At 36.2% G+C, this 26,676-nt stretch overlaps 1 protein-coding gene across 1 annotated transcript in view; it reads right to left on the bottom strand.

Annotated features, from left to right (window-relative positions):
- Nucleotides 1-26,676, bottom strand: part of THSD7A (thrombospondin type 1 domain containing 7A) — a 449,214-nt gene that overhangs the window by 95,453 nt on the left and 327,085 nt on the right. The window contains exon 7 of the mRNA XM_007463528.1: nucleotides 6,214-6,408. Coding sequence (XP_007463590.1) covers nucleotides 6,214-6,408 — 195 coding nt within the window. The remainder of the gene's footprint in view (nucleotides 1-6,213; nucleotides 6,409-26,676) is intronic.

Consider the following 26,676-nt stretch of genomic DNA (forward strand, 5'->3'; position numbering starts at 1 on the left):
AGAGTGTTAGCCACAGAGAACCTCAAGAGACTCTGCTGCAGCCCCTACCCCTTCCACTTTTTTCCCCTTGTAGTAAAAGGTAGAAGACGCCCCAGGGTGGAGTCTGCATAAATCCTGCCTGGTGGTCCTGTAGGAACAGACTGAAGCAGAACTCCTTTTTCAAAGTCAGTAGTAGGAAGATGAGGAAGTGGCAGTATTTGCTTAGAAGTCAGAGTTATGTGTGTATATACACATAAAATAGATCCTGCGTTCTTCAAATTCCTCTAGGAAATATAAATACTCCCTGATTCTTAGAATTAAAATCATTTAACTATAAAAACTAAGCAAGATAAAATAGAAATATTTCTCTCCCCAATGTTTTATACTGCAAAATATAATTTTTGAAGATACTAATTATTTGAGAAAAATTTTGGCCTAATTTTATTCAATTGTCTCCATTCTCTGCATGTACAAAGCAGGTGTAAAGACACACTAACATTTTGCTGAAGTCATAATATCAGTTCATTTTGAACTTTACAAAAATAAATATTCTCTCATTTCTTGCTTTGTAAGGATAATTGAATCTATAATGAGAACTAACAGAAGTTACTGCTATACTCAGTGGAAAACATCTTGAAAATCATTTTTCCTTTTTAAACCAAGTGTGTTAAGAATCTGTAACACAAGTTAAAAAATGGAGAAGGCCATAAACCTAACATCAGTTTAAAATTTTTCATTAAAATTCAACTTACTACTATTTATATTAAAAACATGCCAGACTTAAATGTTAAAAGACAGCATCCTTTTAGAACTCCTGAAATAATTCTGAAGTAGCTCTTGGAATCCATCCTGTAGTTTTACAAAATACAAGGAAGATTTTTACCTCAAAGTATCAAACAAATCAAAAAGCAAATTACTAATCTTATTTAACTAAAAGTCAACGCTTTGGAAGTAAGATACAAACACACACACACACAATTTTATTTTTTAAGTTGAAAAGAAATATTTTTACTTTCTCCAGTATATTATCTATCTGCAGTTGCTATCATTTGTGATTTGATTTCCAAATGACAATATTTCAATAAGAGGCATTTTATGACATTTTTGTGTACTGCTGATACACAAAATAATAGGTTACATAATGTTACTCAAGATGCTATGAAAAGCAATTATATTCAAATTGTTTTCATTCTATTATTTTTTGTTTAACTTTGAACCAACCTCAATACTATAGGAAAATTAAAAGTATTATCAATAGTTTCTTCTCTTGGATCACTTGGAAGAAGTTATTGAAATGATACCCTATTACCCTAAAAACTTCAATGTGTATTTCCTGCAGTCAAGGGCATTTTCCTAAATATAAGCATATTCAATATTTAAGATCAGGAAATTAACAGTGATACATTATTTCCATCTAATCCTCAGACCCATTCAAGCTTGCCAACTATCCCAAAATATTCTTTATAGCAAAAGGACCTAGTTCAGAATCAAGTGTTGCATTTAGATGTTATGACTTGTTAGTCTCTTTCAATCTTCCTCAGTCTTTCCTTAATTTTTATAATTTAGACACTTCTGAAGTTTAAGGGCCAGTTATTTCGTACAATGTCTTTCAGCTAGGGTTTGTCAGATCTTTCCTCATGATTAGATTCTACAATATGTATCTGTGACAGGGATGTTACAGATGTGATGTCATGTTCTCATTGCACCACACCAGGAACACACGCTTTGCATGTGCCCCATTACTGATGATGTAAACTTTTTTTTTTTTTTTTTTTTTTTTTTCGGTTGGCGGCCCTCTGGCCATGGCTCACGGGCCCAGCCGCTCCGCGGCATGTGGGATCTTCCCGGACCGGGGCACGAACCCGCGTCCCCTGCATCGGCAGGCGGACTCCCAACCACTGCGCCACCAGGGAAGCCCGATGATGCAAACTTTGATCACTGGATTAAGGTGGTGTCTGTCAAACTTCTTCATTTAGGAGGATACTTAAGATTGTAAATATAATGCTCTTCATCAGACTTTCAATTAATACATTTATTTATATCAAGTATGGATCCATGGTTTCCTCTCTTATTTAAAGAGTTATAACCAGCTGTTATCATTATTTTGGCATTCACATTGTTCCTGTATGTGGCCAGTGGGAGACCCTTCAAGCTAGCTTCTGTGACCTTTTGACATATTCTCCTCTTCCTTCCTTTCTGGCACAAGAGCCTCCAGGCACATCTTGTACTTTTCCTATCTCAGCCTTAGAATCAGCTATTTCTCCAAAAAGCCCTGGTTCCTTTCATTGGAGAATGGCATTAGACACCAAGATCTGAGTGCTGAATGCACTTATTGCTATTGTGGTCCTGCTGCTCTCATGTCATTTCAGTGGACAGAGCTAATACATGTATACACCCATAATATGAATATATATCATACATATGTTTGTATTTTATTTCTATGTCTAGATTTATAAATTGGACACCATGAATTCACACGGATAACTTCAAGTTCCAATATAATACAATAGGGTTTATCCTAGTTTTCTTTCTTTTCTTTTTTTTCGGTACGCGGGACTCTCACTGCTGTGGCGTCTCCCGTTGCGGAGTGGTCATGGCTCACAGGCCCAGCCGCTCCGCGGCATGTGGGATCTTCCCGGACCGGGGCACGAACCCGTGTCCCCTGCAACGGCAGGCGGACTCTCAACCACTGCACCACCAGGGAAGCCCTAGTTTTCTTTCTTAACATACTTATAACTCCCTTCTCTAGCAATAAGAAACCCAACTCCTATTATGTTTAATACATGTACCTATTTGGTCACTCCCCCACCCCAGATTATTCCAATCTCTCACTGACATCTTCATTGCTGTACCCATAGGATATCTTCATCACTCTGCCCATACTCTGACACCCTGCATTTGGCCACCCCACATTACTGAAACCCTCCTCATCCCTGCTTGGCTCCAACACCCCACACTGGGCTGGCTGCTTCAATGCTGGGATTCTCTCTTCACCCTGCTCGTGCTCTGGCATCCTGTGTTGGGTCGCTGCTTTTACCCTCTTATATAATCCATGGTCCCCCCCACCCCAACCCCTTTAGACTTCTCAGTGTCTCTGACACTTCATGCCAGGCCATCCTTTTCCTACTGGGGATGCTCATCTCACTCAGCCTGGGCTCTGACAACTCACTCTGGACCACTGCAGACCCCCCACCTGCTGGCATAGATGCTCAACTGCTTGGTTCCACTTAATGATTTTGCAGATAAAATTGTTCAGGAAGAGAGATACAGAGCCTAGAAAGGAAGGGAAGGAAAGCAAAAAGGAAGTATAACATGAGGAAAAGGAAGTGCTATTCTACTATTCTATCATTCTTTTAATAGGAACAAAGAAATAAGAAGTCAAAACATTTTAACAATGGAGAGCTTATCTACTGCACTGGGGCCATATGGAATAATCCTCTATCTCACTCTCTCACACACACATATATATATGGAAATAGATATACATATAGACATAAAGGTAGACACACACATGCATACAGACATACCAAAAAAAAGACAGGTAAACCAGGGTTAAGACCAGTAGCCAGCACTCCTCTCTTTCTAGCACACAGTAGCACTATATTTCCCCTGTTCTGCTTAAAATTAGGTTCAACTTCAAGTCATGATTATATGATTTGCTTTGATAATGAAATGTCAGTGGAAATGACACAAATCACTTCTGGATGAAAGAATTTAATTGCTGATGTTTTTAAATCAGCAGATAGACTCCCCAGCTATCTTCTTCCTCAGGCATGAGGATTGTGAGGCAGGCCTTCATATGCAGGTGCAATGCTGAGACATTTCATGTAGGACAGACTGCCTTGGAGAGTCACCTGTCACTACAGCAAAATTCCCAAGAGGGAAAAATAATTGTTTTTTTTTTAAGTTACTGAACTTATGGGCTGTAACTGCAGTGCAACTTAATGTTTCCTTATTAATACAAAGAGGTTATATTACTGAGATAAATAAAAGTACAAATGTATAGGGTGCAGCATTTATTTTGTAAATCCAGATAAATACATTTGTCCTGTAAGTTATTTCACCAGAAAGTTGTATAATTTCATGTCTTGTGTTTACTCAATATATAATTTTATTAAGGTGATCTTTTCCCTTAAGGTTATCACATTAATTTTCTGATCCACAGATAATTAAGAACATTTAAGACATATACAAAATACTAATTCTTGGGGAATAACAGAAATACCTGCTTTTGTGTAGAATTATAAAGGGTTAGCTAATTGGCAGGGAAACATATTTTAAAACTTCCTGCAAATGCAGTTCCTAAATCATTTAAAAAATAGCTCAGAATTAGAAAAGGCTTAGTTTGAAGAAAAGAAAATGTGTTTCAGTGTCCAGCAAATAATAGGTATTATATCGTTTTTGAAAGATAAATTCTTCATTAAATATTTCACATAATTATACCAGTTTTTGTAGCTGTTATTAACAGAGACAAATAGCAGCAGATTCCTCACTGCCAGAGTTTCCTCTACAGTTTCCATTTAAAATTATGTTTTGAATTCATGCCTTTATGATTAACTATATACACATCTGTAATTTTCCAGCATGGGTTGCTTATGATGCAGCTATTAGCCTTCATTAAAAGTTATCAAAGTCCCACACTTTCAAACTAAGTGGATGATACATACCAAACAACAATCATAAATTTTTGCCTTTAAAGCATTCTATGACCTTTCAGTGTGAAGCATCATGTCTATAGAAATAATGATCTGGTGAGTTCTGCAAATATGGCAAAATCTCAGCCATGTGACTTATAGGGCGAAAAGTCACTTATTACTAGTCACACAGCAAGTGTCTGCAGAGTATAATGGATTTATAGGAAGCAGGGTGGCCACAGATCTAATTTTAATGAAGCCCAAGACATAATCTGAGCTGACAGAGTGTGAAGTCTGAATATAATCTATACAAGGTTAGAGTTATTGTTTGACAACATAAGGAATATAATTTTGTCTCTAAAAGGTTCTATTTTTCTATTAGGTTCCATAGATACATTTTTCTCTTGGTAGCAAATAATTAAAATTATACTGAGGTGACAAGAAAGAAGTTTTTGGACACTTTAAAGAAAATTCTAAATTTTCTCATAGGTTGTCTATTTTAAATATGTTAAATTTTCTCCTATGTCTTAAGTCCAAGGTAGTTATATTTTTGCATAGAATCACATACACAGATAGCAAGTTTGATTAAGTAAGAATACTAGCAGATTTCTATCACTAAAATGCTTCATAAACAGAAAAATGAAATAGGCAATATGAAAACTCCTCCAAAATTGATTACTTGGATGTATACATAAAGAAACATGTGCTTACTACAAATAGAAATCATTATTTACTAGTGTTAAATGTGAATGGAGAAGTGTCATTCAGCCTGATAACATTTAAAAAACATACACCTATATTCTTGAGACAGAACATGCCTTAATGTGACAGAATTTGACTTATTTCTACATTTTCCTTACTCTTGTGTTATTTTCCAGAATGACAAGATTAAATATGACATTATATCACCCAGTCACACAGAGGCCAAATTAGCATCTGGATACAAGCTTGAGAGACAATTACCAAGAGCCTTGTATTACTCGACAATAAAGCTTGAACAACTGAGCTATGAATATATGAAACACCTGTGCTTTATTCACCCAATAGGGTGAAGTGATTTAGGAGCAAAGTATTTTAAAAATGAACACAGTCTACATTCTGGATCTCAGAGCCTATGCTCAAGAACCTGAATGCTAGAAAATCCATGTAATTTTTAGTCAAGCAACAGTCATGCTGGTGATTATTTAAAATAAAGCTTACTATTTATGAGAAGGTAGAATATGATTTCATGGGGAAAACTGACTACTGAAATAGAGAAAAAACAATGAAACCTGACATTTGCAATGTGGAGAGTCATTTTCAAATTTTTTTCACAGGTTTAACACTTTAAAGTAGAAAGAACGTGAATTATTAGGAGGGAGAAAAGGCAAAGTGAGTTCACTTTCCAAAGTCTTTTTTTTATTAAAGATCTATCTTCAAGGTTAATTTGGGGGAACAGGAGCAAGCTGCCCAATATGTCAACAGATATTAAATCTCCTTGGATTGCTGGATTGCTGGAAGTTGATTTTTGTAGAACATCCCTCGTATCCAGGCTACACAAAGAAAATGCACACCAACTTCTGGAAGAAACCTAAGTCCCTTCTGAAGCTGGTGACCTTACCTTCCTCTCCTGCATAGGCCAGGATGGACCGTGCTCGTATCTGTTTCCCTTCTGTGGTTTTCCCCGAGCAGGTGTGGGAGCAGGACGACCATGCAGACCACGTGCTGAGCACACAGTCCTTGGGGCATGGGGCATCGCAGGCAACAGGGATGGGGAAGATGGCGTCTCTGCACAGCTGTCTGTCAACTTCTTCTCCTGGGAAAGACATCACCACCAATAGTCTATCATTTTAAAATATTGTAAAATGAGCAACTGAAACCAGGTGGGCACCAACATAAACTAGGTTACTTCCCTCTTGTTCTTGGTTAAAAGCAAAACCAAAAGAGTCACTGCATACTATAGCCAGATGTTAAAAAAATACCAGGAATGAATAGATAGACACACAGATAAGATAGATAGATCGATCGATTGATTCCTAAATGAGGCTTCTTTATTATTAGTGTTTGGGTGTGTAGATCAAACACATTGCTACAAGTATTTTATGCTGTGATACCTGCCCAGGAAGTGATTTTTATACTTATATTATTAATCTTTGCAATAAAGAGCATCAAAGAAATATGTCTACCCCCCTTTATTTCATTATTGCAGATGAGCCATCATTCACAAATAATGAATCCATCCATAGCATGTACCATTTGTTTTCCTGAACCAACTCATATTCTTATTTGCAAACTCTCTTGTGCCTCCCAGAGAGTTTATTTTTGTACAGTTGGCAACCTTTTTCTTTCATTAAAAAACTAGTTCGGGGCTTCCCTGGTGGCTCAGTGGTTGAGAGTCCGCCTGCCGATGCAGAGGACGCGGGTTCGTGCCCCGGTCCGGGAAGATCCCACATGCTGTGGAGCGGCTGTGCCCGTGAGCCATGGCCGCTGAGCCTGCGCGTCCGGAGCCTGTTGCTCCGCAACGGGAGAGGCCACAACAGTGAGAGGCCCGCGTACCGCAACAAACAAACAAACAAACAAAAAAACAAACAAAAAAAACTAGTCCGTTAGTTGGAAATAGCCAGGAAACATAAATATTAGGATGGTAGTATAAAACCACTGGCTACAGTGATCCCATTGGGAAAGGGGGAAAAAACAAGGTAAGCTAATGGCAGAAGTAAGACTGTGTCACTCCTGTGCTTAAAACTCTTCAGTACTTTCCTACTGCTCTTAAGATGAAGGCCAGATTTCTCAAAAGTTTATGAGACCTCAAATGATGTGGCTCTTGCTTTCTTTTCTGGCTTCATCTCAGTCCACTCTTTCTGTTACTCACAAAGCTCTAGAGACCGGCACTCATCTAGTGTTTGAGTAAATGAAAGGATATATACAAAAGGTGAGTGAGGAAGAAAATATTGTTGCTGTTAATAAATGCCAAAGAAAACTAGAAGAATTACAAATAAATGACCAAAATACAGTATGAAAACGTCTGAACTCTATGGCTTAGCTGGTAAGTACAGGTGCTAATGAGGTCAATGGAACAGAGTAAAACAATATACAAACAGGCAAAATTAATCGCTGTTTTGCCACAGAATATATCCATAATTCTGGATGGGTGTATCAGAAATGTGTGCCTGGAGGCATTAGGCATTCAGATGAGAAAGGGTGACTAATCATGCCCTTCTTCATTGCTTATAAGCCAACAACTCAAAGCTGTTTGTCACTGATGGAGGGTTAGGAACATCTTTTGAATGGACAGTCCTTTATTCATGTATTTGAAAAACAAAGACAGAAAATCAGAAGTCAATTGGAAATGCTCTAACATTAATAGCTACTAGTTTGTAGGGCCTTAAATCATTAGGCAAAATCAGAAGTCAATTGGAAGGCACTTACGTGTTAGTAGCCACTAGTTTGCAAGGCTTTAAATTGTTAGGCTTGCTCACTAGTAAGTAAGACTCACTAAAATGACTGTTGGGTCATCATTATATTATTCATTCTTCTTTAGTTACTCTGATCTGTAAGAAGATCTCCTTTAATTCTGCTTTTACTGGCTTTAGAGTTTGGCTTATATCCCAATAAATGATATGATATAGATTGTATGGTAGATACAATATAAAAATCATTATACTCCAAAACATGTAATATTCTACAATTTACATAATGACTCTTGTGTGTACTAGACTTTTTTCTTAGTGCAAAGAGGGGCTTGCATATGTCTTATTTCCTTTGTTGCTATCTTTTATTGTTCTATCTACTCTCATTCACTTTGATTTCCAATATTCTGTGAAAAGTAAGGCAAGTTTGGGGCTTACAGTCAACCAGGAATTATAGTTTTCTGTTTTCTATAATAGTTACTTAATCATTTCTATTCAGAAAAATTTAACTCATCCTGCAGCATTAGAGGGGAGTGTGCTACCTGTGTGCGATTACATTAATTTGCATGACATAAATAATACATTCCTGTTTCTTGTAGTGTAAACCTAAGGGATGTACAATTTTAACCTTTCTTGCTTTTTGAGTTAGTCTTTTTTTTTTTCCCCCCAACCTGTGTCCCACACCTTATGTTAGATCTTTTTCACTTACCATTTTCTGCTTAGTCAGGTGTACTTTTACTGTAAGCCAATTTCTTCTAGAGTCCCCCTTAACCCTCTGTGGAGCTGTTAAGACCCACTTTGGATCCAACCTCCAAGGTTTCAGCATTTACTTCACTTTCCTCCCTGGCAGTCCCCCCTCTACACACATCCCCCCCCCCCACGGTCCCACAACTTGGTCAGGTGTGACCTTGCCCCTGTTTGCCCCCCTAATCGCTCCTGATTGCCCATCACGGTCTTGCATCCAAATAATGGCATTATGCCCTGGACACAGTGACTTTTTTTTCCTTTCCTCCTACAGACCAATCTCACTGTTGCCTTTGCATTCTCTCTTCCCTTTTCATGAAACTTTCATATCTTCACACAGCACACTGCTTCTCAACATTCAGGTTTCAGTTCAATTGTCTCCCTGCTAGGGAGCCTTAACTGACCATACACAATCTCACAGTAAATTTATTTTATTTTCGTGATAGTTTTAATCACGACTAGAAACTATTTTAATTGTTTACATGTTTATTATCTGATCCTACTACTAGAGTACAAGCTCAATAAGGGCATGTTTCTTATCTGTCTTGTTCATTATTTTATACTTAGAACCTAAAACAGTGCCTGGCACCTAGTAGACACTAGATAATCTACTATGTGAATAAATGAATTAGGTTTAAGCTGTTGTTCTAGGAAACAGAATGTTGGACTAGACAAATATGGATTTAAGTACAGTATTTCTTAAAATACCATGCATTCAAGTGGTCTAGGACTTTGCTAAAGTGTATTCAGTGGACAGGCAGCACATGCATCATCTGGAGTTTGCTAGAAATGCAGTATCTCAGATCCTACCCATAAATCATAACTTGTATTTTAAAAAGATCCCTGGGTGATCTGTATACAGGTAAAATTTGAAAAGCATTGCTCTAAGATTTTTTTGCCTTTATTCTCTTGTGGTTTGATTAGAACTGAATTGCCTCTTGAAAGGGCAGCTATATAAAACGAATTCATCTGGATTTCCTACCTAACATCATTCACTTCTCTGCGGGACTTCACTTTATACATCTCTTTATACCTGGATGAAAACATTCATTCAATGAATAGTTACTGATTGCTCATCTTTGGTCAGGTACCATGCTATGAATATTATATACATCATCTCAGCTAATTGTGCCAACAGCCTTCTTTTTTTTGAGGTATAACTGACATATAACATTAGTTTTAGGTGTACAACATAATGATTCAATATTTGTATATGATCACCACAATAAGTCTAATTAACCTTTGTCCCTGTACATAGTTACGATTTTTTCCTTGTGATGAAGACTTTTAAGATGTATTCTCTTATCAACTTTTAAATATGCAATATAGTATTATTAACTATAGTCACCATGCTATACATTACATCTCCATGACTTATTTATTTTATAACTGAAAGTTTGTATCTTTCACAGCATATTTCTGACATGGATATTAATATGTATTTTTCACTTTAAAGGAAATTCAAGCTCAATAAGTTTAATTTTACTGTCTCAAATTAGCAGCAGTTTGACTAAAGAAGCAGAGATTTGTACTGAGTTCTAACCAACTCTCCAGTCTACCTTTTTAACTGTTATGGTGGTAGGGAGAACTTGAGATGCCAAAGGAGATAAGAATGGATGAGCCTTTGTCTGCAAAGAAGTCAAGGAACCAGCAGATTGTTTTCTTTAATCTTTCTGAGGTTAATTTCTTGCTATTCTGAATGTGATGCCAACACTTAGAATCCTTCTCATGCTTGACTTTGTGTATTAAATATACTATATTTTTTGGCATGCATTTCCAACATGAAAAGTTTTGAAGGACTGCTTTGCTTTTATGTAACATGCTCACCCCCGACCCCACATCAAGCTCTAGGCATTTTAACCAAATCTTAAAACAATGCATATTTTACATGAAATATATAACACAGAAGTAAATGAATGAATCACTGTCCACATATTACAATTTACATCTTACTTTGAAGCCTTAACTGAAGCATATCTTATTCAAACTTGTTTGTGAAACACTTTAATAAGACGCTGAGAAATAAAATGAAAATGCTTGGATTTATTTATTTTTATGAACTCAAAAACATATTTGAAGATTTAAGTTGGTGACACCCATTTAACATTTTTCTCCATAAATATAATCTTAAGAATGTTTTTAAAAATTTATCATTTTAATCAACTTAAACATGTATTTTGGCACTTTAACTCCCAAATTTCCCCTTTTTGAATCTATTTTTAGGGATACCACCAAACTCTCATGAACTCTTCTAAAATATCTCCTCTCATTCTATTGCGTTTCCTACTATAGGATAAGAGAATTAAACATCAGCTTGAAGTAATTACACCAAAAATTCGTGAAGATTTCCAGAGAAGTAAAACAAAATGAGAACTGGGGTCAGAGGATAGACATTTTCTTTTCTTTGTGAAAGTATATACTGAAAGTTTATTGCATTCATTGTGGTGAAGCTTAAATGTAATATAAAAGATAAACCTTGGTTTATGAAGGTTTTTATAGTTTAAGAGTTAAGAACATTGATACATTAAAAATATAATGAACTGTATTTTAATGTAAGGTATATGCATATTTAGTCCTACTCCATAAATGTCCCTGGCATCATCCTGATTTTTTTAAATCATAGAAATGTGGAGATTGCTATGGTTGACTTTTAAAAAAATTTTTGTTTTATATTGGAGTATAGTTGATTAACAATGTTGTGTTAGTTTCAGGTGTACAGCAAGGTGATTCAGTTATACTATGGTTAATTTTTAACAGTCTCAGTAGCACTATATGCAATGCACCTCCAGAAGCCATTGCAAAATCAAAACTCATCAGTGTAATGAAACTGAGAGGAGGGTAAGCAGAAAGGAGAAATCAAAGTAGAGAGAAACCAGATAAAGAGTCAAGATTTTTTTTTAAAAAGCATACTATTTAGAAAGTCTCTAGTATTGTAACCTTGGGATCAGATTCCTCTTGCCAGACCTGTACAAACTCTACAGTAACCCTAAGAATTATTATTAAGTTGACAATGTCTTTTGTATTCTTCAGAAATTGTCTTAAAAATTCATATTGACTTTTGATAGTAAAAGTCATTATTCATATACTTACTTATATATAGATAACCAATATAAATTCAATAAACAATTGAGATGGGAAAAGAATGGAGGTTCATATTTGCCTAGATCTCCTAGAAAACATTTTCATATAACCACCTTATCTGAACTTTAAAACAACTGTAAGACATGTAAGTTCAGAATCACTCTCAGCTTACTGAAGTAAAAGACTCATGAATTGAATCTTATAACTCTTTCTTCATTTCCCATCTTGAAGAGAAGCTACACATCTCTTCAACTTAAATGAGAAGTTTCCAAATCATTTTTAATGCCTGCACTCCCTCTCCAATCACATCCAGGTAGTGAGTCTGATTTATTCAACGTACTAAGTATTGCCTCACCCCATGTTCTCTTCCACACCATTTCACACTTTCCTCTGGCCTCCTGCTGTGTCCCATTTCCCCTGCAGCCAATCACCCATCCTGAACACAAGGGTGTATTTTTAAAATGCAAATATGAGCATCACAGTCTCCCTGATACCTATCAGCTGAAGGCCAAATTCTTACTAGAGCAGAGAACATTCTCATCTTCCATCATTGCCTCATGTTTTCCCTAAATTCTATCCACTGAAAGCTATTTGCTTTTCCATGAACTGACATGCTGCTTTCTCACTCCTCTATCATTTCCTGTACACTGTTCTCCATGCCTCATTGCTCCATCATCTTGCTAAGTCATCTTTTAGGACTGGATTTCCTTCCTCTGTGAACCTTCTCTTTCTCAAACCGCCCAGATGGGGCTGTGCTCTACCCTCTGTGTTCCAGTGTTGTAGACATAACACTCTTTAAGACTTTTTATACTTGTCTGTTTACTCACCTCTACCTCCATTAGCCTATGAGAATCTTCTGACCAGAGATATTGTCTTATTCAACATCTTTATATCTGGGGTCCTTGGTTCAGTTATTGTTAAAACTTAAGAGTTTTGCAGTAAATATTTGCTGGATGAGGGGGAAAAAATGAATTGGAAATCCAGAACATATGTTGCTTTCCTGAAAAAGCCACTGGTGTTTATATTGGGTCGGGTTGGCCAAAAAGTTCATTCAGGTTTTCTGTACAATGTTATGGAAACCCGAAGGAACTTTTTGGCCAGCCCAATATATTTCCAATTGATGGTTTACTAGAACCTGACCAAGATGGCCTTACTATTACCCACAGTTTGACTAAACTATAGACAGGTTTCTTCCTGACTCTAGGTCCCTGACCTCCCTTTATTAGAAAATTTATTTTAGAAAAATGCAACTGTAAATTTTCTTTCTGACCATTTGAAATTTGTGTAAATCTTCTCCTAGCCTCTTGCCAGTTTTACAAACCAGGAAATGTCTTTCTCTAGAGTTGGGAACCATCTCTGTCATGGACACATCAAAGAAGATAATGTCCTAATCTCCCAGTATCGTAGGTACCTATTTTCTTCATTGGGCACCAATTAGCAAACACAGATTGCCTAATCACAGAGAAAACATTTGCAAACTCATGAGTAACTCAGTGTGCTCAACACATCCCACTGATCAATCTCTTCTCTTACATCTTCCAGTGTTTTTCCACTAGCTCACCTCAGGGCTTAAAAAACATCTTTCTTTTCTGCAGAGTTGATTTTAGTTTCTCTCCAGTGTAACAGTCTAAAGTCCTCCTTACTTGTGTAACTTCAGTGCAGTTTTTATTTTGACCAACCAATTGATATCCAATTTATAATATGAATGTTATCTTTAGCTTCACTTTCTCTTTCTTTATATATAGAGAGGAAGAGAATACATAAAAAAAATTAAAGATATTATTTATCTCTATAGAAAATATAAATATTTTTTACCTATTGAATTTTAAATATCTTTAAACAATTTTGGGTCTTCATATTATAATTTTTTTTCAGAATTTTCCTATTTTCTCATCATCTTCAAACTCTTTCCATCCTCAGTAAGTTTATCTTTTATGTCCCTACTCTGTTCTTTTCCTTGCCACCTTTCTTTGTTTTGTTATCTCAAGTCTCTGTCTCTGTTTTCATTCTCTATACAATCCTGGCAAAATTGAAACAGGTGACCCTGAGATAAAAACTTACCTTCCTTCCTTGTCAGCAGCCACTTTCCAACTCCAGGCCCTAATGTAGTCAATAATACAAGCTTTAACCAGAAAACTACTAGAGCTCATCATTGAATTTGGTAAAGTAGCAGGACACAAAATTAATACACAGAAATCTCTAGTATTTCTATACATTAACAATGAAAGATCAGAAAGAGAAATTAAGGAAACAATCCCATTTACTTCAAATCAAAAAGAATAAAATACTTAGGAATAAACCTACCTAAGGAGGCAAAAAACCTGTACTCTGAAAACTATAAGATGCTGATGAAAGAAATTGAAGATGACACAGATGGAAAGATATACCACGCTCTTGGATTGGAAGCATCAATACTGTCAAAATGACTATACTACCCAAAGCAATCTACAGATTCAATGCAATCCCTATCAAATTACCAATGGCATTTTTCACAGAACTAGAACAAAAAATGTTTAAGTTTGTATGGAAACAAACAAAAGACCCCAAATAGCCAAAGCAATCCTAAGAAAGAAAAACAGAACTGAAGAAATCAGGCTCCCTGACTTCAGACTATACTACAAAGCTACAGTCATCAAAATAGTATGGTACTGGCACAAAGACAAAGATATAGATCAATGGAACAGGACAGAAAGCCCAGAAATAAACCCATGCACCTATGGTCAATTAATCTATGACAAAGAAAGCAATAATATACAATGGAGAAAACAGAGTCTCATCAATAAGTGGTGCTGGGAAAAGTGGACTGCTACATGTAAAAGAATGAAACTAAAACACTCTCTAACACCATACACAAAAAATAAACTCAAAATGGATTAAAGACTTAAATGTAAGACCAGATACTATAAAACTCTTAGAGGAAAACACAGATAGAACACTCTCTGACATAAACTGCAGCAAGATCTTTTTGGATCCACCTCCTAGAGTAATGAAAATAAAACAAAAATAAACAAATGGGACCTACTGAAACTTAAAAGCTTTGCACAGCAAAGGAAACCATAAACAAAATGAAAAGACAACCCACAGAAAGGGAGAAAATATTTGCAAATGATGTAACTGACAAAGGACTGATCTCCAAAATATACAAACAGCTCATGCAGCTCAATATCAAAAAAACAAACAACCCAATCAAAAATGGGCAGAAGATTTAAATAGACATTTCTCCAAAGAAGACATACAGATGGCCAAAAAGAACATGAAAAGAGACTCAACATTGCTAATTATTAGAGAAATGCAAATCAAACCTACAATGAGGTATAACCTCACACCAGTTAGAATGGACATTATCAAAAAGTCTACAAACAATAAATGCTGGAAAGGATGTGGAGAAAAGGGAATCTTCTACACTGTTGGTGGGAATGTAAACTGATACAACCACTATAAAGAACAGTATGAAGTTCCTTAAAAATTAAAAATAGAACTACCATATGATCCAGCAATCCCACTCCTGGGCATATATTCAGAACCCATATTTCAAAAACCCATAATTTGGAAAGATACATGTACCCCAATATTCACTGCAGCACTGTTTACAATAGCCAAGACATGGAAGCAACCTAAGTGTCCTTCAACAGAGGAAAGGATAAAGAAGATGTGGCACATATATACAACGGAATATTACTCAGCCATAAAAAAGAATGAAATAATGACATTTGCAGCAACATGGATGGGCCTAGAGATTACCATACTAAATGAAGCAAGCCAGACAGAGAAAGACACATATCACATCACTTACATGTGGAATCTTAAAAATTGTCACAAATGAACTTATTTACAAAATAGAAACAGAGTCACAGACTTCAAAAACAAACTTATGGTTACCAAAAGGAAAAGGTTGGGGGGAGGGATAAATTAGGAGTTTGGGATTAACATATATACACTAGTATATATAAAATAGATAATTAACAAAGACCTACTGTATAGCACAGGGAACTCTACTCAATATTCTGTAATAACCTATATGGGAAAATATTCTGAAAAATAATGGATACATGTATATGTATAACTGAATCAGTTTGCTGTACACCTGAAACTAACACAACTGTGTAAATCAACTATACTCCAATATAAAATAAAACTTAAATTTAAAAAGTAATACAAGCTTTAACTTCATTTTTGAGATGAAACCCATTCTAATAAAGCCTAGTAAATACAATGACTTGTTATAAAGAAATGATGAAAATTTTGTGCTAAATCCTTCAGTTAAGGCACTTATGGTATAAATTGCCCACTTAGTGAACAAAGCATTAGGCGAACAACTCGTTATTACTACATTAATGACTTCCTCTCCTAATAACTCTAGTTAAGGATTTCACTTGTGGTTAGGCAGAAAAAAAGGGTAAACTGTAAACACTGACATCAGCCCCATGACTTCTGCCTCTGTTTAACATCAACTATCATGGCACATTGTTATTTTAATTAATTAATTAAATTTATTTATGGCTGCGTTAGGTCTTTGTTGCTGCACTCAGAGTTTCTCTAGTTGCAGCGAGTAGGGGCTACATTTTTTTTTTTTTTTTTTGCGTTATGTGGGCCTCTCACTGTTGTGGCCTCTCCCGTTGTGGAGCACAGGCTCCGGACGCGCAGGTTCAGTGGCCATGGCTTACGGGCCTAGCCGCTCCACGGTATGTGGGATCCTCCCGGACCGGGGCACGAACCCGCGTCCCCTGCATCGGCAGGTGGACTCTCAACCACTGCGCCACCAGGGAAGCCCGGGGGGGGCTACTCTTCATTGAAGTGCGCGGGCTTCTTATTATGGTGGCTTCTCTTGTTGCGGAGCACAGGCTCTAGGTGCATGGGCTTCAGTAGTTGTGGCTCACGGGCTGTAGAGCACAGGCTCAGTAGTTGTGGCGCACGGGCTTAGGTGCTCTACGGCATGTGGGATCTTTTGGGGCCAGGGCTCGAACCCGTGTCCCCTGCAATGGCAGGGGGATTCTTAACCACTACACCACCAGGGAAGTCCATGGCACATTTTTAAATGCATGTCCTCTATGTGCACAATATGATAGTGGTAAAACTGAAAGTACATGTGTTTTGCAATGAAGGTGTGAGATGTGTTTTCTTAACTGAAATTAATATTTCATTTTTATGCCTTTTCCTATTATCATTTTGTCCATCTGCCTGAACCCAAGATTACCCTGCTTTGTTTAATTTCAACGACTAAAAGGTGAATGACTCATCTTTATAAAAGCACTCTGGAAACTCTAGACAAATCAAATAATAATTTTACCTCTGGCATTATTTAAGATTAAACAAAGCTTTATTCATTCTTAGTTCCACAGATTTTTTTATTTCATATTTTCATTCTTGATTAGTTCTTTCTTCTGACTTCATTCTTCTTAATTGTTTTTGAGTTTGAAATCATCTACACTGTTAATTTCATCTCTTCCAAATGTACTGTTTTAGTTAACTGGAAGTTAAACTGTCCTGGTTCAAACACTGGCTCTACCACTTACCAACTATGTGCGCTTGAGCAAATTATTTAGCTGCTGTGAGATTCAGTTTCCTAACCTGCAAAATGGAAGCTAAATGATAGTAATATTTATTTATGGTATTGTTGTGCATATTAAATAAGAAAAATGATTTAATGAGGTCCCTAGCTCAATGTCTGGCACATAGCTTAAAAAGGTTACATATTATAACAGTGCCATGCCTACTTTAATCTCCTTCTGTCAGTGGAGGAGTTGAACATCTCTCCCATACCACTGTGGAAGGATCTGCTCCATTCTAAACACCACTGTGTTTCAATCAAGTTGAGTTAATGTGATTAATAATTTTTTCCTTAGTTCTGCTTATAAGAGGGCCTGTAGAAAGATATTAGCAAATACCATTGCACTAAACTCACAGCATAACCTTCATATTCAGTAATTCTGGGTTTTTCTTTTTGTTAAAGTGTGGGAAATCCTTGGAAAAGCCAATTTATATAATTATGACTATCAAATTTTACAGTTGATATTCTGAAAATTATTTAGAGTTGTGTTGTAAATATATTTTGGGCCTCAATCAAAAATTTAAATTTAAGAGTTATACTAGAGAATATTTAGCTCACAGTAATAAGCAGAAGTACCAAGATATGTGGCATCCTATAATGTTCCTTTACTTCTCTATGCAGTAAATAATTGCCCCCAACCTTTTTTTTTTTTTTTACACTCTTGAAATTCTTAATAATTCTGTCATTGAACTTGTGATTTGCAAGTTAAGTCTGATGTAACAGAAGAGCCTGTATATGAGCAGATTGGATATGCACAATCTGTGTGCCCTCCTAGTCTTGCTATTCCATTTGCATAGTGTGGTAATGCCACATGACAACAGAATTCTGGCCGACCCATGAAGCTTGAGAATTCAGTGAGACTCACAGTGAGTACTATCATGTTACACTTATGACTAGGTAAGCAGAGTCTTTGAAGGGCCACACTTTCCAACTTAACCAGAACTTGCTCAGAAAGAATTGAACTCACAAAGAAGGCAGTTACATTCCAAGAAACACAAATGACCAGGGAATCCTATCACATCCTTTCTTACTCCTGTTACTTGCCTGTATTAGCCAACCACTAATGCTGAAAATGACTTACAAAGATAGAGCAACCTATGTTCCTTTTTCTTCAGTCCTTCCTTACTCATCAGTAACTTGAAGATAGAGTATTGGTAGAATGTGTGCATATAAAATGAAAAAATAATAGTTAAATAGTTTTATGGAGCGTTTCTGCTATGTTGGTAATAATAAAATATATATGCATGTATGAGTTATAAAATGTCAATTATGTCATTTTGATGATTCTGCATATGAGTAAATGCCCTTATATTCACTTTTATTTATTTTTAAATTTTGTTTTATTTTTTTACACAGCAGGTTCTTATTAGTTATCCATTTTATACACATCAGTGTATACATGTCAATCTCAATCGCCCAATTCATCACACCACCACCCCCACCTGCCGCTGCTTACCCCCTTGGTGTCCATATGTTTGTTCTCTACATCTGTGTCTCAATTTCTGCCCTGCAAACCAGTTCATCTGTACCATTTTTCTAGGTTCCCCCATCCCCCCCATATATTCGTTAATATACGATATCTGTGTTTCTCTTTCTGCCTTATTTCACTCTGTATGACAGTCTCTAGATTCATCCATGTCTCTACAAACGACCCAATTTCGTTCCTTTTTTATGGTTGAGTAATATTGCATTGTATGTATGTACCACATCTTCTTAATCCATTCGTCTGTCGATGGCATTTAGTTTGCTTCCATGACCTGGCTATTGTAAATAGTGCTGCAGTGAACACTGGGGTGCATGTGTATTTTTGGATTATGGTTTTCTCAGGGTATATGTCCAGTAGGGGGATTGCTGGATCATATGGTAGTTCTATTTTTCCTTTTTTGAGGAACCTCCATACTGCTCTCCATAGTGGTTCTATCAATTTACATTGCCACCAACAGTGCAAGAGGGTTCTCTTTTCTCCACACCCTCTCCAGCATTTATTGTTTGCAGATTTTCTGATAATGCCCATTCTAACTGGTGTGAAATGATACCTCATTGTAGTTATGATTTGCACTTCCCTAATAATTAGTGATGTTGAGCACCTTTTCATGTGCTTCTTGGCCATCTGTATGTCCTCTCTGGAGAAATGTCTCTTTGGCCCATTTTTGGATTGGGTTATTTTTTTAATATTGAGCTGCATGAGCTGTTTATATATTTTGGAGATTAATAATTTGTCCATTGATTCATTTGCAAATATTTTCTCCCATTCTGAGGGTTGTCTTTTTGTCTTGTTTGTAGCTTCCTTTGCTTTGCAAAAGCTTTTAAGTTTCATTAGGTCCCATTTGTTTCTTTTTGTTTTTATTTCCATTTCTCTAGGAGGTGGATCAAAAAGGATCTTGCTATGATTTATGTCAAAGAGTGTTCTTCCTATGTTTTCCTCTAAGAGTTTTATAGTGTCCAGTCTTACATTTAGGTCTGTAATCCATTTTGAGTTTATTTTTGTGTATGGTGTTAGGGAGTGCTCTAAATTCATTCTTTTACATGTAGCTGTCCAGTTTTCCCAGCACCACTTATTGAAGAGACTGTTTTCTCTCCATTGTATATCCTTGTCTCCTTTGTCATAGATTAGTTGACCACAGGTGCATGGGTTTATCTCTGAGCTTTCTATCTTGTTCCATTGACCTATATTTCTGTGTTTGTGCCAGTATCATACTGTCTTGATTACTGTACCTTTGTAGTATAGTCTGGAGTCAGGAGGTCTGATTCCTCCAGCTCCGTTTTCTTCCCTCAAGACTGCTTTGGCTATTCAGGGTCTTTTGTGTCTCAATACAAATGTTAAGATTTTTTGTTCTAGTTCTGTAAAGAATGCCATTGGTAATTTGATAGGGACTGCATTGAATCTGTAGATTGCTTTGGGTAGTATAGTCATTTTCACAATATTGATTCTTCCAATCCAAGAACATGGTATATCTTTCCATCTGTATCATCTTTAATTTCTTTCATCAGTGTCTTATAGTTTTCTGCATACAGGTCTTTCGTCTCCCTAGGTAGGTTTATTCCTAGGTATTTTATTCTTTTTGTTGCAGTGGTAAATGGGAGTATTTCCTTAATTTCTCTTTCAGATTTTTAATCATTAGTGCATAGGAATGCACTATAGATTTCTGTGCATTAATTTTGTACCCTGCAACTTTACCAAATTCATTGATTAGCTCTAGTACTTTTCTGGTGGCATCTTTAGCATTCTCTACATATAGTATCATGTCATCTGCAAACAGTGACAGTTTACTTCTTCTTTTCCAATTTGTATTCCTTTTATTTCTTTTTCTTCTCTAATTGCCATGGCTAGGACTTCCAAAACTATGTTGAATAACAGTGGCAAGAGTGGACATTCTTGTCTTGTTCCTGATCTTAGAGGAAACACTCTCCGTTTTTCACCATTGAGAATGATGTTTGCTGTGGGTTTGTCATATATGGCCTTTATTATGTTGAGGTAGGTTCCCTCTCTGCCCACTTTCTGGAGAGTTTTTATCATAAATGGGTGTTGAATTTTGTCAAAAGCTTTATCTGCATCTACTGAGATGATCTTATAGTTCTATTCTTCAATTTGTTAATATGGTGTATCACATTGATTGATTTGCGTATACTGAAGAATCCTTACATCCCTGGGATAAGTCCCACTTGATCATGGTGTATGATCCTTTTCATGTGTTGTTGGATTCTGTTTGCTAATATTTTGTTGAGGATTTTTGCATTTATGGTCATCAGTGATACTGGCCTGTAGTTTTCTTTCTTTGTAGTATCTTTGTCTGATTTTGGTACCAGGGTGATGGTGGCCTCATAGAATGAGTTTGGGAGTGTTCCTTACTCTGCAATTTTTGGGAGGAGTTTGAGAAGCTCTTCTCTAAATGTTTGATAGAATTCACCTGTGAAGCCATCTGGTCCTGGACTTTTGTTTGTTGGAAGATTTTTAATCACAGTTTCAATTTCATTACTTGTGATTGGTCTGTTCATATTTTCTATTTCTTCCTGGTTCAGTCTTGGAAGGTTATACCTTTCTAAGAATATGTCCATTTCTTCCAGGTTGTCCATTTTATCATATAGTTGCTTGTAGTAATCTCTCATGATCCTGTGTATTTCTGCAGTGTCAGTTTTTACTTCTCCTTTTTCATTTCTGATTCTATTGATTTGAGTCTTCTCCCTTTTTTTCTTGATGAGTCTGGCTTGGTTTATCAATTTTGTTTATCTTCTTAAAGAACCAGCTTTTAGTGTTATTAATCTTTGCTATTGTTTTCTCTGTTTCTATTTCATTTACTTCTCCTCTGATCTTTATGATTGCTTTCCTTCTGGTAATTTAGGGGTTTTTTTGTTCTGCTTTCTCTAGTTCCTTTTGGTGTAAGGTTAGATTGTTTATTTGAGATTTTTCTTGTTTCTTGAGGTAGGCTTGTATAGCTATAAATTTCCCTCTTAGAACTGCTTTTTCTGCATCCCATAGGTTTTGGATTGTCGTGTTTTCATTGTCATTTGTCTCTAGGTATTTTTCGATTTCCTCTTTGGTTTCTTCAGTGATCTCTTGGTTATTTAGTAATGTATTGTTTAGCCTCCATGTGTTTGTATTTTTTACATTTTTTTCCCTGTAAGTGATTTCTAATCTCATAGCACTGTGGTCAGGAAAGATGGTTGATATGATTTCAATTTTCTTAAATTCACTGAGGCTTGATCTGTGACCTAAGATATGATCTATCCTGGAGAATGTTCCATGTGCACTTGAGAAGAAAGTGTGATCTGCTGTTTTTGGATGGAATGTCCTATAAATATCAATGAAATCTATCTGGTCTACTGTGTCATTTAAAGTCTGTGTTTCCTTATTAATTTTCTGTTTGGATGACCTGTCCATTAGTGTGAGGTGTTAATGTCCGCCACTATTACTGTATTACTGTCGATGTCCTCTTTTATAGCTGTTAGCAGTTGCCTTATATATTGAGGTGCTCCTATGTTGGGTGCATATAAAAGTATAATTGTTTTATCTTCTTGGATTGATCCCTTGATCATTATGTAGTGTTCTTCCTTGTCTCTTGTAACATTCTTTATTTTAAAGTCTATTTTATCTGATATTGCTACTCCAGCTTTCTTTTGATTTCCATTTGCATGGAATATCGTTTTCCATCCCCTCACTTTCAGCCTGTGTGTGTCCCTAGGTCTCAAGTGGGTCTCCAGTAGATAGCGTAAAGGTATGTCTTGTTTTTGTATCCATTCAGCAAGCCTGTGTCTTTTGGTTGGAGCATTTAATCCATTCACGTTTAAGGTAATTATAGATATGTATGTTCCTATTACCATTTTCTTAATTATTCTGTTTTTGTTTTTGTAGGTCCTTTTTTTCTCTTGTGTTTCTCACTTAGAGAAGTTCCTTTAGCATTTGTTGTAGAGCTGGTTTGGTGGTGCTGAATTCTCTTAGCTTTTGCTTGTCTGTAAAGCTTTTGATTTCTCCATCGAATCTGAATGAGATCCTTGCTGGGTAGAGTAATCTTGGTTGTAGGTTCTTCCCTTTCATCACTTTAAGTATATCATGCCACTCCCTTCTGGCTTGTAGAATTTCTGCTGAGAAATCAGCTGTTAATCTTATGGGAGTTCCCTTGTATGTTATTTGTCTTTTTTCCCTTGCTGCTTTCAGTAATTTTTCTTTGTCTTTAATTTTTGCCTATTTGATTACTATGTGTCTCGGTGTGTTTCTCCTTGGGTTTATCCTGTATGGGACTCTCTGAACTTCCTGGACTTGGGTGGCTATTTCCTTTCCCATGTTAGGGAAGTTTTCGAGTATAATCTCTTCAAATATTTTCTCAGGGCCTTTCTCTCTCTCCTCTCCTTCTGTGACCCCTATAATGTGGATGTTGTTGCGTTTAATGTCCCAGAGGTCTCTTAGGCTGTCTTCATTTCTTTTCATTCTTTTTTCTTTATTCTGTTCTGGGGCAGTGAATTCCACCATTCTGTCTTCTAGGTCAGTTATACATTTTTCTGCCTCAGTTATTCTGGTATTGATTCCTTCTAGTGTATTGTTCATTTCCGTTATTGTATTGCTCATCTCTGTTTGTTCTATAATTCTTCTAGACCTTTGTTAAACATTTCTTGCATCTTCTCGATCTCTGCATCCATTCTTTTCTCAAGGTCCCAGATCATCTTCACTATCATTATTCTGAATTGTTTTTCTGGAAGGTTTTCCATCTCCATTTCAATTAGTTGTTTTTTCTGGGGTTTTATCTTGTTCCTTCATCTGGTACATAGCCCTCTGCCTTTTCATCTTGTCTACCTTTCTGTGAATGTGGTTTTTGTTCCTAATTGACACCAACTTTTAAAAGCTATAAGTTAAATAACTCTGACACTTTCAGTCATCAAGCCTCTCAGGCATCTTCTGGATAAGAAGAAAAAAGGCTCTTTTGGAAGTGTTGTGATGCAGTTACAGTGAACTGTAGCACAGTACTAAATGAGAGAAATTATGTTACAAAATGAAAAAAAGTTATATGTCAGGAACATTTTGAAGTTATCAATACAATCAACAAAATAGTCATATTTATTTTAATCTACTGGTTTAATTATTTTAACTTTAAAAGCTTATGTTTCATGTATTCATCTGTGATGAAATACAACTCTTGTGTTGATCTCTCCAGCCTCACTCTCTGTCCCATTAAGGCATCTTACAGGCTGTATCCCAGTCAGCTCCTCTTGCAACCTTGTAAGGATCTTTGTGGATGAGGGCCCTGGGAGTGGTTTTTCCTTTTGTTTTATTCATTTTTTTTCCTTCTTTCAGGTCTTGGTTACCTCACATTCTTTGTCTGAGCGAGTCTCACATTTCCAATCTGTCCTGCAAATTACCAATCAAACAGTCTGCCAGCCACACTGCTGTGACTGCATTACACCCTCTAAGGACTCCCTGTAGTTCTCCAGATCAAGCATTCATACATGTCTATTGTGTTTTAAGACATTCAACCATCTGTCCCCACTAGACATACCTTATCTAGCAAATCCATTTCCCCTGCTCTGTGTATAGTTGCAACAAGATTAGGCTCAGGGGACCACATTGCTTGGAAAAGGATGACTCCAAGCCTTTATCAACCATTTAGGACTAGGTTAAAAACAAACATCAATTTGTAAATCTTCTTGTTTAAAGCAATTTTTACCATCTCTCTTTCTGCACTCCTGCATTTTGGGATCTCTTTCATATTCATAAAAATAGAAAGAAAGTATAGTTATTCTACAGATAGCTATTACAAGATCACAATGTAGAAACAAGTCTATGGAGTAATGGGAAAATTACAAAAAAAAATTTAAGTAGACCTATATTTGACGTTGGAATCTTGCCAGGATTAAGAAGACCAAATGACTTAGAGATATTATATTTATCACATAAAACATTCATTAATAAACAGTGTAAAATTTGGCTCACCGATAGAGACTGTGCATTGATAGGTGATTAGGGATAACACATTTTTTTAAGGGAGACATTTTGAAGGCAGTGGAATTTGAACAGAGTTTTGAGGGAATGAAAGTGAAGTGATTGGAAATGAGGAAGAGAGAACAGTAAAATAAAGGAGACTTTCTACATGGAAGGCTCTGAAGCAGAAACTAATCCAAATAATTAATCATCCCCATTAATCTTTTCCAAGATCTTCCATTTTGTCCTCTGATGACCCTCATGTAGAAACACAGAAAGTGTGGACCATGAAGACTGTAGGCTGAGAGCTAAGTTGCAGTCTGTCCCTTTAATTTGCGTCACTGTAGTGCAAAGTCTGCTAGCAAATCACAGGAAAAGAATCCTAGGGAAAATAAAGTTTCACTGATGGGAGAAATGTTATTCTATTAATTGGTCCGAAAGCTGTTCACTTCCATACTGAAAATCACAAATGTGTTAGGAAATACCAGGCCATTTCATCAAAAGTTAACATTTATAAAAAGTTGTTCAGGACCGTCTCAGACTTAATAACAATTGCAAGAGTTTGTAAAAAAAAAAAAAAGATAGCTACAGCTGATAGAGAAAGAGCATCATACGCTCAGCAACTGAAATACAAAGTCTCTGTTAAGATCAAACAAAGCCAAACCATGATTAATGAATATTTCCAGAAAGCAAACCTGAGAGTTCTATAAAACATTAATATCTGCACTGATAAAGAAGGAGTTGATTAGATGGAGATGGGCCAAAATAGAACTCAGGAACCAGTCAACATAAGTGAAAATTAAAGGTCAATGAGAACAAAGATCTGGGAAAAGATAGAAAAATTACCCTAGTTCACTGTTTTCCAAACCTGGCAGAAGGTGGGGAGTGGTGGTGGTCCTAAATAGTCCTAACTTCAGGTCCCATTAGAAGATTACACAATTGGATCTACAAAGCAAGATCTTAGAAATATTTATTTTAAAAAGATCCCTGACACCTCTACCACATCACAGCATTACCATTTCTGTTTTGTGGTGAGAACATTTAGGATCTACTCTCTTAGCAATTTTCACATATGTAGCACAGTGTTGTTATCTATAATCACAATGTTGTGTATTAGACCCACAGAACTTATGCACCTTCTAACTGGAAGTTTGTGCTTTTTGTCCAACACCTCCTCATTACCCCCCCACTACCAGTCCCTGGAAATCACAGCTTTTTCAGATTCCACATATAAGTGAGATCATATATAGTATGTGTCTTTCTCTGACAGTTCAATTAGCATGATGATAACACTAAGATGGTAATCATACTGCAATATATGTGTATCAAATAAACACCTTGTACACCTCAAAGTTACACAATGTTATGTGTCAATTACATTTCAATACAGCTGGGGGAAAAAAAGATCCCTAAATGATTCTGATGCATCAGTGTCTGGGAGCTATTCTGTCTACTCATTTCTGAGGGAGGAAGGAAGGAAGGAAGGATTGGCAGTTCAAGTAAATTCTCAGTCATATTTGGGACTAGAAATTATATATACTTATTTAATTAAAAGTAAATAACATTGTCCCACTGCATCATCTTAATTTACCTCAAATAACTCTTTTGTTGCTGTTCATCTCAAGCCCAGAGTTGAAGCAATAATTTAGGTATTTTAAGGAGACATAAGTAAATCAGAGTGGGCTCTTTTTTACTTCATCTTCTATAAAGAGACTAAGTAATGAAGTTTTATAGTAGTCATTTCCTAATAAAGACATTTCGGGGTAATAACATTTTGTTTATAAGGTACTATGATGAGTGCTAGGTGGGCTATTTAATCATAGATCAATAAAATACAATTGCTGCTCTGAAGGAACACACACATTTATATCAATACATACATAATATAATTTG

Source organism: Lipotes vexillifer, unplaced genomic scaffold (assembly GCF_000442215.2).
Source record: "Lipotes vexillifer unplaced genomic scaffold, Lipotes_vexillifer_v1.1 scaffold118, whole genome shotgun sequence".
Classification (NCBI taxonomy): Eukaryota; Metazoa; Chordata; class Mammalia; order Artiodactyla; family Lipotidae; genus Lipotes; species Lipotes vexillifer.